Raw genomic sequence first — 15,082 nt, forward strand, 5'->3', positions numbered from 1 at the left:
TGGAGCAGGTTTTCATCAAGGATTTCTCCGTACTTTGCTCCGTTCATCTTTCCCTCGATCCTGACTAGTCTCCCACCAGAAAAATATCCCCACAGCATGATGCTTCCACCACTAGGATTCATCGTAGGGATGGTGCCAGGTTTCCTCCAGACGTGACACTTGGCATTCAGGCCAAAGATTTCAATCTTGTTTCTCATGTTCTGAGAGTCTTTAGGTGCCTTTTGGTCAACTCCAAACGAGCTGTCATGTGCCTTTTACTTACACGTGGCTTCCGTCTGGCCACTCTACTATAAAGGCCTGATTGGTGGAGTGCTGCAGAGATGGTTGTCCTTCTGGAAGGTTCTCCCATGTCCACAGTGACCATTGGGTTCTTGGTCACCTCCCTGACAAATGCCCTTGTCCCCTGATTGCTCAGTTTGGCCGGGCGGACAGCTCTAGGAAGTCATGGTGGTTCCAAACTTCTTCCATTTAAGAATGATGGAGGCCACTGTGTTCTTGCAGTGGGGACCTTCAATGCTGCAGAAATGTTTTGGTACCCTTCCCCAGATCTTGCCTCCACACAATCCTGTCTCAGAGCTCTACGGACAATTCCTTCAATCTCATGGCATGGTTTTTGCCCTGACTGTCAACTGTGCATTGTCAACTGTGGGACCTTATATAGACAGGTGGGTGCCTTTCCAAATCATGTCCAATCAATTGAATTTACCACAGGTGAACTCCAATCAAGTTGTAGAAACATCTCAAGGGTGATCAATGGAAACAGGATGCGCCTGAGCTTGTGTAAATAAGGTATTTCAGTTTTTTTTTATATATATACATTTTTCAAAATATCTTAAAACCTGTTTTCGCTTTGTCATTATGGTGAATTGTGCTTAGATTGATGAGGATTTTATTTTTTATTTAATCCATTTTAGAATACGGCTGTAACGTAAAAAAATGTGGAAAAAGTCAAGGGGTCCGAATACTTTCCGAATGCACTGTATATATGCAAAGTTTGTAGTTGATTTAGTGACACATATCAACATTCATAAAATCACTTACCTTCCTGCGTTTGAGACGACGTGGGCTGTAGACATGTTAGAATTACAATACACAGAACGGACATCTGCAAACGGTCCATGCCTAGGTCCAAACCAACCCAATAATAACCATGACCAGGAATACAGTAGCGCAGGTCGGTTTAATCCTCAAGAAGTCCTCAACTCGTTCGATACTTTTTTGGGGGAAAGGTAAAACTATTTCAACAAATTATAAATTCAAGGTTGATCTTCATAAGACTCGAGACTCAAGTCTACAGTTATAGGTCCACGTTTCAGTACCACGATTACTTTAAATTTCACTCTAATAAGAAGCCTTTTTAAAGTGGCAGATTGACTTGACGCAGAAACATGATCTTATTATTAGATAAGTGAATATGGGCGGTGAAAAAATTCCGATATGGTGCGTCAATTCAGACAGAGTTTGGCAAACGTGAACACGTATTTTGACGCTCAGCTTTCACCCCTTGCGGTGATACAGACCAGATAGGCACTTAATTGGCCAGATCAGTTGGTTTACCAATCAGTGCTCGTTGCTTGTGAGCGCTCGTGGCTGTTTCATTCTGTGACTACTGTAAAACATTACTATAATATTTGCAAAATAAATAAAAGGTCAAGGATTAGCCTAATCTAATTTATAAATATATGAAAACACTGTAGATGATTTCAATAGGCCCTTTTTAAATACAATAATATCTAGAAAAATGTGTCATTCAATTCACAGTAATGATGTTTATTATAATATTGTAATAAACCAGTTTTTTAATCTAGTCTTGTGTGTAGCCTATGTTTAAAATGAAAACTCTAATTGGTCAGAATCCTAACATGGAGGCTAATAACAGCATGCTTGATAATCCATGAAAATACATTGTAAGCAAAGGTTAGTAGGCTACTGAAACAATACAATAACATTATTTAGCATCATCCTAAATCTGTTTATTTACATTCCATGTAGACTATTTTGGACTAGTGTTACTTTCAATCAGTAACAGGATTAAGGGTCTGAGTGGCTGTACTGTCTCTCCATGCAGTGAAGAGCAATATTGTCCTCCAGCCCTGTCAACTGGTTAATCAGTCCTGCTTTGATGCGTATGGAGCAGCCTGTCACAATGGCATCAGTGTCAAATGGTTAAGTGACTTCTGAACCCAAACCCAGAACGTAGAATCTATGCTTCATTCCAACCGAATGGAACACAGAACACACAACTCAGAACAGAGAACAGGGCCAACATAGGGCCAACATAGGGCCAACATTCCATGTCATGTGGCATGGAGGGCAGGAAATACATATCTGGTTGTGATGAATATGTAACACAGTGTTGTTGTTTCCATTTCCATAATTAAGGACTGGGTAGATCAATTGATGTAAAGATATATTCACACTCTTAGACAAAACATAGTAGGTTGAAAATGTTTTGGAACAGTGGCATTTGATTGATTTACATGCATTATAGACACTTATGAAGCTCTTTATAACACTTACATAGACACGAAATACAGCATTTATAGATGCTTTTCAACAAGCTTGTAAACATAGTCGCTACCTTGATCAAAGAGATATGTTTAAAGTACTGGTTACATCGACATTTGAACATTTGAATAGTGGGTCCATCTAGTGGCAGCATGATGTGACCATTTGACATTTCTCTCAGTGTTTATTTATTTACATCAGACAGGCAGTACCTCATTTGTGTGCGTACATCCCATAGCTGTGCCTTGATTTTGGGGCGGCAGGTAGCCTAGTGGTTAGCGCGTTGGGCCAGTAACAGAAAGGTTGTTACATCGAATCCCCGACCTGACAAGGTAAAATAAAATCTGTCTATCTGCCCCTGAACAAGGCAGTTAACACACTGTTCCTAGGCCGTTGTTGTAAAATAAGAATTTGTTCTTAACTGACTTGCCTGGTTAAAGAAAAATAAATCCATATCTTTTACATCCAGCAGGGGGAGACAGAGGCCAGCACTCTGAGTTTCCTCTGCATGGAACACAGAGCGTCTGAAGTTCATTAGCTGAACTTCGAGCAAATATTGCACGTTAAGCATGTTATACACATTTAGCCATTCATGTCACATACACAAAATTCATTTTCTAACTATTATAATGGTGTTGCATAAGAACACAATATTCCGAGTTTTTATCACTGAGTTTATTACAGAATTTTCCTGACTTTTCAACTCCAAGGGTCAACTCTTAACTTTGAATATTTTTAATAGCAGATAGAGATGTAAGGGAAATGGAAAGAACAGCCTTCTGTTACTGTAAAAAAAAAGTAGAAAGGTGTCAGCCAGTCCTGAATCTGTCATCTGAGGTTCTATCTACAGACTACAGACTATTATTTTAGACAGACTACTATGAGTGGGATGGCTCCATGACAGACTACTATGATGGCTCCATGATAGACTACTATGATGGCTCCATGACAGACTACTATGATGGCTCCATGACAGACTACTATGATGGCTCCATGACAGACTACTATGATGGCTCCATGACAGACTACTATGATGGCTCCATGACAGACTACTATGAGTGGGATGGCTCCATGACAGACTACTATGATGGCTCCATGACAGACTACTATGATGGCTCCATGACAGACTACTATGATGGCTCCATGACAGACTACTATGATGGCTCCATGATTGCCCAAGCTTCTGTCGCCAGACCTCGTCAGATTCTTCACCAGAGAATCATCATTATCCCTTGTGGCCCTAGCGTGTCCGCCTTTCTGACTGTCTGTCAGTCCGGGGCCAGGCTGTGTGTGGAGGCAGGTTGATGCTCCAGTCCCCAGTCCTCTGCATGGCCTTCACATCCAGGCTGGTCGCCATTCCCTTCAGCAGATTGATGAATTGATTGTGGGGCTGCTGCCAGTGTGTCTGTGCCCTGGGCGAGGGGTGTCCCGGTTACGGAAGAAAATCCCAGCTATGGCACCCGCCCTGGGGCCGCTATTGTGGCTGGCCTGCAGGGGGCCCAGGGGGCCAGGAGCCCAGGGAGCAGCTCTCTCTGACCCACATACTGCTGTCACACCCCTGGAGACACAGCACTGGAGATGGAGGGGAAAGGTTGTGGGGGGCGGATTGGGACGGGGGCTTGGTTAGGGGGCCAGTGCTGGAGCTGGGGGGGAGTGGGCTCGAAACACATGGCTGTTGCAGGGACCGGACATGGGCTAGTGGTATGAGAGGGCTGGGGTGAATAGGGACCTCTGAACACCCCAAAACTCAAAAAAAGTCCTAACTCGATTTGAAGACGTGGAATCGAAATGTTTCCAAGAAACACAAGTTGAATGTTGCCATTTGTATTGATCTAGTATCACCGGACACATACTCACCAATACATATGTACTCATGACTAGGATCCAATCGTCAATCCATTTTTGAGCATTTACATTAATAACTGAACCTTGTTTCAATGCTTTTTAACACACATTATTAATTGGAATGTTAAGTAATTGCATTGTTACAGTAATATAACATCAAAAAATAATAATTAATCTCGCACAGATTCAACTGAGTTAAAGGATGGAAATGAAGTGCTATATTTAGCAACAACTGTGGTCTCACACACAAACCATCATCAGGGTGTAAGGGGTTTCAACACTAGTGATACTGTATAAGGCCACAAAAACAATTGTCGCACCAAACCAAAATCAATGTAGGAAATGTAATACACACGCTGTAATGTTATATTCATACATCTATACAAATCAGTCCATAAACGAATGCTGATATCTACAATTGAACATATCAACCACAATGACTACTTTCAGGTAAATGTCACATATATTCTTACAGGTGTACAGTACCAGTCAAAGGTTTGGACACACCAACTCATTCAATGTTTTTTCTTTATTTTTTACTATTTTCTACATTGTAGAACATGAGTGAAGACATTAAAAAACTATGGTTACATGTAGTAACCAAAAAAGTGTTAAACAAATCAAAATATATTTTATATTTGAGATTCTTCAAAGTAGCCAGCCTTTGCCTTGATGACAGCTTTGCACACTCTTGGCATTCTCTCAACCAGCTACATGAGGTAGTCACCTGGAATGCATTTCAATTAACAGGCGTACCTTGTTAAAAGTTAATTTGTGGAATTTATTTAATTCTTAATGCGTTTCAGCCAATCAGTTGTGTTGTGACAAGGTAGGGGTGGTATACAGAATATAGCCCTATTTGGTAAAATACCAAGTCCATATTATGGCAAGAACAGTTCAAATAAGCAAAGAGAAACTACAGTCCACCATTACTTTAAGACATGAAGGTCAGTCAATGAAACTGTCTCTCTCATGAGGACCGTTACAGGAAAGGAGACCTAGAGTTATCTCTGCTGCAGAAGATACGTTCATTAGAGTTACCAGCCTCAGATTGCAGCCCAAATAAATGCTCCACAGAGTTCAAATAACAGACACATCTCAACATCAACTGTTCAGAGGATACTGTGTGAATCAGGCCTTCATGGTTGAATTGCTGCAAATAAACCACTACTAAAGGACACCAATAAGAAGAAGAGACTTGCTTGGGCCAAGTAACATTGAGCAATGGACATTAAACTGGTGGAAATATGTTCTTTGGTCTGATGAGTCCAAATTTGAGATTTTTGGTTCAAACCGCCATGTCTTTGTGAGACGCAGAGTAGGTGAACGGATGATCTCTACATGTGTGGTTCCCACCGTGAAGCATGGAGGAGGAGGTGTGATGGTGTGGGGGTGCTTTGCTGGTGACACTGTCAGTCAATTATTTAGAAATCAAGGCACACTTTACCAGCATGGCTACCACAGCATTCTGCAGCGATACGCCATCCCATCTGGTTTGCGCTTAGTGGGACTATAATTTATTTTTCAAACAGGACAATTACTTAAAACACACCTCCAGGCTGTGTAAGGGCTATTTGAACAATAAGGAGAGTGATGGAGTGCTGCATCAGATGACCTGGCCTCCACAATCACCCGACCTCAACCCAATTGAGATGGTTTGGGATGAGTTGGGCCGCAGAGTGAAGGCAAAGCAGCCAACAAGTGCTCAGCATATGTGGGAACTCTTTCAAGACTGTTGGAAAAGCATTCCAGGTGAAGCTGGTTGAAAGAATGCCAAGAGTGTGCAAAGCTGTCATCAACGCAAAGGGTGGCTACTTTGAAGAATCTATAATCCAAAATATATTTAGATTTCTTAAATACTTTTTTTGGTTACTACATGATTCCATAAGTGTTATTTCATAGTTTTGATCACTATTCACTATTATTATACAATGTAGAACATAGTATAAATAATATCCTAATACCATCATCTTTGAAATGCAAGAGGGCATAATGTATTATTCCAGCCAATGTGCAATTTAGATTTTGGCCACTAGGTTGCAGCAGTGTAAGTGCAAAGTTTTAGACTGATCCAATAAACCATTGCATTTCTGTTCAAAATGTTGTATTTCCCATGTCCTGGGAAATGTTCTTGTTACTTACAATCTCATGCTAATCGCATTAGCCTACATTAGCTCAACCGTCCTCTTGGACGGTTTAAGAATTAAATTATTTCCACAAATGAACTTTTAACAAGGTACGCCTGTTAATTGAAAGGCATTCCAGGTGACTACCTCACTAGCTGGTTGATAGAATGCCAAGAGAGTGGAAAGCTGTCATCAAGGCAAAGGGTGGCTACTTTGAAGAATATAAATATGTTTAACACCCTTTTGCTTACTACATGATGCCATGTGTTCTTTCATAGTTTTGATGTCTAAACTATTATTCTACAATGTAGAAAATAATAAAAATAAAGAAAAACCTGTGAATGAGTAGGTGTGTCCAAAACTTTTGATACTGTATGTTTGTACTTGTTAAGCAAAACATGTAAATATACAGTTGACATAGAAAAAAGCATGCTTTTGCATATTGGACGTGTTTTACACAAACCTATGTCACTGTTCATTAATATCTACCACTACTGCATTGCTCCAACCAGCAGTAGCAATTTTAGTGTAAAAAGAGAATAGTGTCAGAAGACTGGCTAAATATATAACATTAGACAGATTTCATTTCAAACTTCATTTCCAAGAGATCTTTTACTGTATGGCCATGCATAATACTGTGTTCCAAACCAAACTAACATTGCCATTGTCCATTCTGAAATAAATAATACATAAATAAATGGTGTTGCTAAATACTTTTTAAATGTTATTATTAAGGTTAATGTATTGACATTGATGGCCCGCAGCTGGACAGCGCTAACCATTTGTAATAGTTGACAACAGGCTGAAAATGTTCTCAAGGAATGGGGATATGGATCCTCAAGCAATAGGGATATTCTCTCTAAGTCCCCTTCCTACACACCAATCACATTTCACTCCCACCATGTCAGGATTTTTCACTTAATGGATCAACTAAAACCAACTACCACTTTTTGATTCAAGAGCTGACACTTAGGTTTCTCCTCACTCTCCTCTGATTGGTCCACTCACTTCTTGTTCTTCAGCTGATTGGCCAGCCAGTCGAGGCCCTCGTACAGGCCGTCTCCGCTGGTGGCGCAGGTGGCCTGGATGTACCAGTTGCGGTGACGTAGGGAGTGGAGCCCCAGCTTGTCTGTGATCTCTGCTGCGTTCATGGCATTGGGCAGGTCCTACACAGGACGGGAGGTAGAGATGGAAGGATAGGAGTGGAGAAAAGCACATGAGAGAGTAGGATAGGTGTAAGGAAAGCATAGGTAAACAGAAGGACAGGTAGTGAGGAAAAGCACATGAGAGAGTAGGATAGGTGTAAGGAAAGCATAGGTAAACAGAAGGATAGGAGTGGAGAAAAGCACATGAGAGAGTAGGATAGGTGTAAGGAAAGCATAGGTAAACAGAAGGACAGGTAGTGAGGAAAAGCACATGAGAGAGTAGGATAGGTGTAAGGAAAGCATAGGTAAACAGAAGGACAGGTAGTGAGGAAAAGCACATGAGAGAGTAGGATAGGTGTAAGGAAAGCATAGGTAAACAGAAGGATAGGAGTGGAGAAAAGCACATGAGAGAGTAGGATAGGTGTAAGGAAAGCATAGGTAAACAGAAGGACAGGTAGCGAGGAAAAGCACATGAGAGAGTAGGATAGGTGTAAGGAAAGCATAGGTAAACAGAAGGACAGGTAGCGAGGAAAAGCACATGAGAGAGTAGGATAGGTGTAAGGAAAGCATAGGTAAACAGAAGGATAGGAGTGGAGAAAAGCACATGAGAGAGTAGGATAGGTGTAAGGAAAGCATAGGTAAACAGAAGGACAGGTAGCGAGGAAAAGCACATGAGAGAGTAGGATAGGTGTAAGGAAAGCATAGGTAAGCAGAAGGACAGGTAGCGAGGAAAAGCACATGAGAGAGTAGGATAGGTGTAAGGAAAGCATAGGTAAACAGAAGGACAGGTAGCGAGGAAAAGCACATGATTTAGACACAGGTAACAGATACAAATACATGGTGAGTGAGGCAATTTTAATATAATAAAATAGAATAGAATAAGCACTTTATTGTCCATACCTGTTTGTTAGCGAAGATAAGAAGCACGGCGTCTCGTAGCTCATCCTCAGCCAGCATCCGCATCAGCTCCTCTCGAGCCTCATTCACCCGCTCACGATCATTACTGTCCACCACGAAGATCAGACCTGGAACCGCAACAGACCTGACTTCAACACACAGCATACCCTCAAGGTAGCAACCAGGAATCGGAACAAGCCTGTCAACACACTACAGATCCTATGAGTACCAAGGTTTACTGTCTCACATCCCCCTCTATCAGAATGAACAGGTTAAAGGTAGACAGCGAAATGACGTTGCCACCTGCAGCACCACAGATATAGAGATGAGTGAGATACAAGGCTTGGCTCTCACACAGTCACACACAGTATCTGTGCAGCTGCATTGGTTCATATCAGGCCTTTACAATGTGGTAGCCACGGGACCAAAACAGAGGAGAAGTTGAGCCTCGCGCTTCAACATTCTAAGTTGTTGCAAAAATGTACCCACCATGCTGTTCACTTCCTGCATCTATGTAATGTCGCTGACTCTACCTTTAATGTTCCAAGGGCTGTGAAAGAGGGGTTTTGTACACATACTGTATCATAGGTACAATATACAATAGAAAAACAAATAATATATAATAGACAAAATCATAATACCAATCTGGTAAGATGCTTGCAATTTGGCTTGAAAAACGTGCTTATTTGAGGCCGTTAATGCAGTATGCAAATGTCTATAACCAGAGTGTGAGTCAGCCCAATACATCATTGTGTTGGATGTGTCATAGGTCTGGAGTGCCAGTCTTTGTCCCAGCGTGGGCCTATAGCCCTCAAATTCAAATCTCAAAGCCAGTTCCACTGCTTTTTTTTTCATTCTTCCCCTATAATTTGTGACTGATTTAGACACCAGGTGTGTGCAATAAATGATCAGGTTGAACAGAAACCTAGCAGTGCTGCAGACCTCATAGAGCTCTCCTGCTCAGCTTACACGTCACAAGAGTGTGTTAGCCTGCTGAGCTAAAGCTTATTAGCTCCCACTATACTTACCCTGTGTGTTCTGGAAGTAGTGTCTCCACAGCGGCCTGATCTTGTCCTGGCCACCCACGTCCCACACCGTGAAACTGATGTTCTTATACTCAACCGTCTCCACGTTAAACCCTGAGCAGGGGAAGGAGTATGTGGTTATAAATGCCATATAAACAGCTGTAGGTATGTTATAAACACCTTATAAAGAGCTGTGTGTGTGTTATAAATGCCATATAAACAGTTGTAGGTATGTTATAAACACCTTATAAAGAGCTGTGTGTGTGTTATAAATGCCATATAAACAGCTGTAGGTGTGTAATGATTAAAGGCCAATGCAGTCAAAATTCAGTTTGTCCTGTATTTTGTATCACAGCTGATGAAACTAACACTGTAAAAGTGTGTTTAAAAAAAAATCAGTGTTATTTCCTGATAGTTGCTGGTTGAAAATGCAATCTACACAGGAGCTTCTAATCAGCAGGTTCTCATAGGCGGGAGTTACAGCTTTCCATGGTGACATCACCATGCGGTAAATTGGTTGATAGACCAATAACAAAGAGAGTTCCCAGGGCTGGCACCAGGAGACGTAAGCCAAACCCCCCCCCCCATTCTCGGAACTCAGTTGTGGCCTCAACTTAATGTTGAGAGTTAGAACAGTAGAATACACAAGGTGCAAGTTTTAAATTTGGTTGCGCATCAACAATTTTTCTCTTGTTATGTCAGACACTGACTGTGTGATTTATGACCATTAAGACGGGAGCTACTAAGTCCTTTTGTCCTTTTTTCTCCTCCTGCACATACTGTTGTTGTTGTTGTTTTACTGTTACAAACTGTCTTTCTATTTGTGCAAAATAAACTGAACAAAGACACTGACAGTCACTCAGCTAGCAATTTTTAGATTGGTAAATTAGTTTAGCCAGCGATCTAAACTTGTAGTAATCATGTCTGAATACTGACCAGTCACACAGGGCATGTGCCCAGGTGCCCTGACCTCCATGGGGCCCCCATTGATTTTGTTAGTGACTCTCACTCAGATATCATTAACACGGCATAAGTCAGGGCAAAATTGGTAGAATTGCAGGAAATTAGCTTTAAAACTGAAAACATTATCTCCACACCATGGCAAAATGCATGCATTTGGTTATACTTCTTAAAAAATGATCTCTGCCCCATAGCAAAATGTGTGGAGCTGCAGAAAACTTGCTTTAAAACGGCAACATACTTTTTGGGGGGACGGAACTCAGTCTCAACAGTCTCTTTCGTTGAAAGTTAGAATATTAGAAGACACAATGTGCACGTTTGAAATGTGGTTGTGCATTAGCATTTTCTCTCTTGTTATGTCAGTCACTGACTGTCAATCAATTAGCCATGTCGGCTAATCATTTTTGTCTAGCCAGCTATCTAAACTAGTAATCATGGCCAAATACCAACCAGGCACGCAGGACACATGCCCAGGGGCCCTGATCTCCAGGGGGCCCCCATTGATTTTGTTAGTCACTCTCACTCAGATATCATGGCATAAGTCATGGCAAATTTTGTAGAATTGCAGGAAATTTGCCCTAAACTGAAATGAGTTGTAAAACCAAATCTCGCTTAGGGTCCCCAAAAGGCTAGAGCTGGCTCTGAGAGTTCCAAACCTCATTGCCAATAACAGCTAGTTTTCAGTTTTCCCCTCTCCACTCAAACCACTCCCAGACAGTCGTAGCAAGATTATTTCTTAAGAAATAGTCTTTTTTGTGGAAATCTATTACAGTTGTGGCGAAATCTGCACGGAGCCTTCACCGTGCACTGCCACTTTAAGAGCGCATGAGCAGTAAGGAAGGAGGAAATAAAGAGAGCTCATTCAACTCTTTGGGGGGGGGCTCTTGGGTGGCGCGACAGTTTGATTGTGTGGGCTGTGCTGCAGAAGTTTTGTTTGTTTTCAGCGTGTGTAGTTTATAAAGTATTTAACTCAATCATCGGTGTAATCGCACTAGGTTGTGGTTGTTTTCGTTTGGGACCGCGCCCGTTATGGATCGCATGGATTAGTAGCAACATTGTTGCGAAGCTTTAACATACAAACCAACAAACCATCGGACAGTTACTTAATTGTTACATTAAATCAAATCAAATGTTTTTTGTCACGTGACGAATACAACAGGTGTAGAACGTACCATGAATTGCTTACTTATACGAACTTAACCAACAATGCAGTTCAAGAAAGAGTTAAGAAAATATTTACAAAATAAACTAAAGTAGAAAATAAAAAGTAACACAATAAAATAACGAGGCTATATACAGGGGGTACCGGTACAGAGTCAATGCGTAATTTGTACACATACCCAGCAATTAGTTGATATTGATATAAAAATGTCTGCATTGGGCCTTCAAGGATAAGTAACATTTCTACATGAGAACATTTGACTTTTCTCTCATCCTTTATGACCTTCATTGTGAGACTTTCCATACCGATAGTGGGGATGGTGGTGACTATCTCTCCCAGCTTCAGTTTGTATAGGATGGTGGTCTTCCCTGCAGCGTCCAGCCCCACCATCAGGATCCTCATCTCTTTCTTCCCTAACAGGCTCTTCAGCAGGTTGCCAAAGATGTTCCCCATGGTAACTGACTGGCTGGTGGTTGGCTGGCTGGCTGGTTGACTGGCTGGTGACTGGCTGGCTGGTCAGACCTCAACTCACTGCTACAGAGCTGATGGGCAAAGAAGCTGGATGTTAGGGCCCAGAGTCTTTCCTGATCTTGTAACTTAACCAAGGAAAAATGGTCTCTAGTTGCATGCCACTATTGGGAGAATTATCCGTAGGGCTCCGTTTTTCCTGACCTGACCAGGCAAAAGTCTGGAGGCCCAGCCAAGTCACAAGGTACACCCTGGAATAAGCTAATTCAACCATAGCCTAAATGGCAAGTCAGCGGCTGAACAAACAGTGAGTTTGTACATTTACTGAGTCAGAACCACAGAGAGGACACACAGTAGCCCTTCAACCACTACTCAGCCCATTAACACCTCATAACAGCTCCAAACCACCTCGGAGGAAAAGCAATAAAGTCTACTTCACACCTCTACAGGCAGGCTGAGGAAGCCCACCTGTCTGAAGGCCAGTCAGCTGGCATACTGCACACTGGTGAGAAGAGCTGCCACGTTGTAGGCTCACACTACCTACCACAATCCTTTGTTGAGCTGGGATTATGTGGTTTATAGTAGTTATAATCTATACATTGAAATATATTATTTCATCCCTACAGTAGGCTGTAGTCCTAAAGCAAGTTGTTCCAGGGTGACACACAGCAGGTGCATTCTAACAACAGTCTTCTGTTCTGAGTCAAACATATTTAAATAGCCTAGGTAAAAAAAATACATGGATGAATACATAGATCTTTCAATCACTGCATCGCAGTGGCCGCATATGATACTATAAAACACATCTGTCGTTGCGCAAGAGCACTCGTAGTGATGGCAGCACCCTCCGCTAAATGCGCCAGGGTCTGTGGAGTGGAACACCCTGTATCTTTGAAGCACACTGCGCACCACAAAAAAATGCAGGTTCAATCGAATAATAATCTAGTAAATATCACATGTAGACAGTCACACTATAAACATCAGAAATGCTATGGTTATTTCCATCCATAGGCATATTATGATTCTCACCTTCTCCAGTCACGACACGACGCAATGCTTAGGTGGCCTGTATGGACGAAGTTAATTCACTAGAATCACTACCAACACATAGTTGTTTCATTTCTGTAATGACATGACACGATTCTTGTATTTCAACAGTTTTACGTTATCCATAATTTTCTAAATGTCCATCTCATCCCCACCTACCTCTTTTAGCCGTACCAGCTGGATTCGGGCAGTGGCGTTTGACTCTCGCGAGAAGACACAAAGAATGACAGAGGTCTCGCGATGATGAGAGAACCAAGTACACTTCATCACTTCATGGGCCGATCACGCGCTCCCTTCACTGTCAATAAATCTTGACAGGAGGCTGGGGGTACATTTTTTGTTGTTGTTGTTGAAAATGCACCATTAGTTTTTTATGGGGAGTTTGTAATTCAATGATTGCTCTTGATTTATCCTTCTGAGTTGAAACTGAGAACATCAACTCTGGTCAGGGCATGAGATGGTGCAGTGTTTGTGCGGTTTGCATGGCCTGTGATTAAAACCCTGCTTTAGTATTTAATTAATCAAGATTACCAGTTACCCTGCTACTGTACATGTAATGCAATTAATACTTGTCAGACGTTTTGTGTGTGTGTGTTAGAGATCAGAGACAAAATAAAGTTGTTGTTATATTATAAGATATTAGAGAGTAAATACATTTGACTAAAGGCAAACATAAGAATAATTCACCTGAGAAACACTTTAATAAATAAGTGAGGAACTGCTAAAACGATGCCAAAGCCAAAGGATACTTCTTGGCAGAGATGTTGTGTGCCAGAGACAATGAGCTGAGAAGAGAAAGCATTTAGCTACACTGAATCACTCTCACAAGAGGGGGGCCATTTTGATTTAGTTCAATTTTGCTGAATCGACATGGACCAAACAAATACATAACTCGTGATTTTTCATGAAGACCAGACCAAACATATTAAATAGCAATACCATCGCAAGCCTTTGTCTTTCTCAAAAACTATCTTTGAAGCATTTACCAGATGCTCTTATCCAAAGAGACCTACAGGAGCAATTAGGGTTAAGTGCCTAGACAGCTCTGGGATTCAAACCAGCAACCTTTAATTTACTGGCCCAACACCCTTAACCACTAGGCTACCTGCCACCCATAAGTTTAACGGCTTTATGTGGGTTTTAATGTTTTATACAGGCATCTGATAAACTTCTTTCACTGTATTTTCTCTGTTTTAAATATGATTTAAAATTTCAAAACTAAAGTCTTTCAAAATTCAAAAACCCATAGTCTTTCAAAATTCAAAAACCCATAGTCTTTCAAAATTCAAAACTAAAGTCTTTCAAAATTCAAAAACCCAAAGTCTTTCAAAATTCTTGATTTGATGTCCTAGGCCTACTCAGTGTCTGTGAATATACAGTAAAGGCCCTTTAATAATAGGCAAAAGGAGTGAGTTCTTTACATGCTGATTTACCAGTAGTGTGTTTCTCTCTACAGTATGTCTGCCTGCCAGGGGCTCTGGGCATGATAGATGTGTTTATCAATTCAGCGGTTGAGGCGGAAGGAAAAAGAGTGAAGCAGATGTTTGCAGCTGCACACCAGACTACAGGGTGGAGTGGCAGCAGGGTGGAGTGGATGCAGGGGGAGTGTGCCGCAGCCTGTGTTTGTGAGTGTTGGGAGCACGGAGGAGGTTATAGGGGGGTTACAGCACAGCGCAGTGGGTAGGGGCCGACCAGGGGTGGTGGGTGGGGGACGGGGGTTGGAGTTATAATTTAAAGGAGCCTATTCCTCTGAAGTGTTTGCCAGAGTGCACCCCAGCAAACACAATCACAAGTCTGGTTGGTTGTGCTTGCAGAACTAATGAGGGCTGAGGAGCACATTGAGGGCAGAGGAGATGAGAGCTTTGATGTTCTGGGTAATGTTTTCTCTCTCTCCCTGAC

General features: G+C 41.7%; 2 protein-coding genes across 3 annotated transcripts in view; both read right to left on the reverse strand.

The window, feature by feature from the left end:
- LOC112247353 (receptor tyrosine-protein kinase erbB-3-like) overlaps positions 1-1,429 on the reverse strand; it is a 39,186-nt gene extending 37,757 nt beyond the window's left edge. The window contains exon 1 of the mRNA XM_042299633.1: positions 1,042-1,429. Within this exon, the coding sequence (XP_042155567.1) occupies positions 1,042-1,120 (79 nt within the window). The 5' untranslated portion in view covers positions 1,121-1,429. The remainder of the gene's footprint in view (positions 1-1,041) is intronic.
- A 5,643-nt stretch (positions 1,430-7,072) lies between these two features.
- On the reverse strand, positions 7,073-13,409 carry LOC112247359 (ADP-ribosylation factor 3). Of its 2 annotated transcripts, XM_024416102.2 has the most exons (6): positions 13,343-13,409; positions 13,166-13,202; positions 11,974-12,210; positions 9,550-9,660; positions 8,525-8,649; positions 7,073-7,645 (listed from the first exon to the last, which is right to left on the reverse strand). In XM_024416102.2, exons 3-6 carry the CDS (start codon positions 12,119-12,121, stop codon positions 7,484-7,486), a joined length of 546 nt encoding a protein of 181 aa, XP_024271870.1. In that variant the 5' UTR covers positions 12,122-12,210; positions 13,166-13,202; positions 13,343-13,409; the 3' UTR covers positions 7,073-7,483. The 2 variants fall into 2 exon arrangements, with proteins under 2 accessions (XP_024271870.1, XP_024271872.1); XM_024416104.2 differs by lacking the exon at positions 13,166-13,202 and having other exon boundaries at positions 13,343-13,408.
- Between the last annotated feature and the right edge of the window lie 1,673 nt (positions 13,410-15,082).

The sequence above is a fragment of the Oncorhynchus tshawytscha genome, linkage group LG16, assembly GCF_018296145.1.
Source record: "Oncorhynchus tshawytscha isolate Ot180627B linkage group LG16, Otsh_v2.0, whole genome shotgun sequence".
Taxonomy (NCBI): domain Eukaryota; kingdom Metazoa; phylum Chordata; class Actinopteri; order Salmoniformes; family Salmonidae; genus Oncorhynchus; species Oncorhynchus tshawytscha.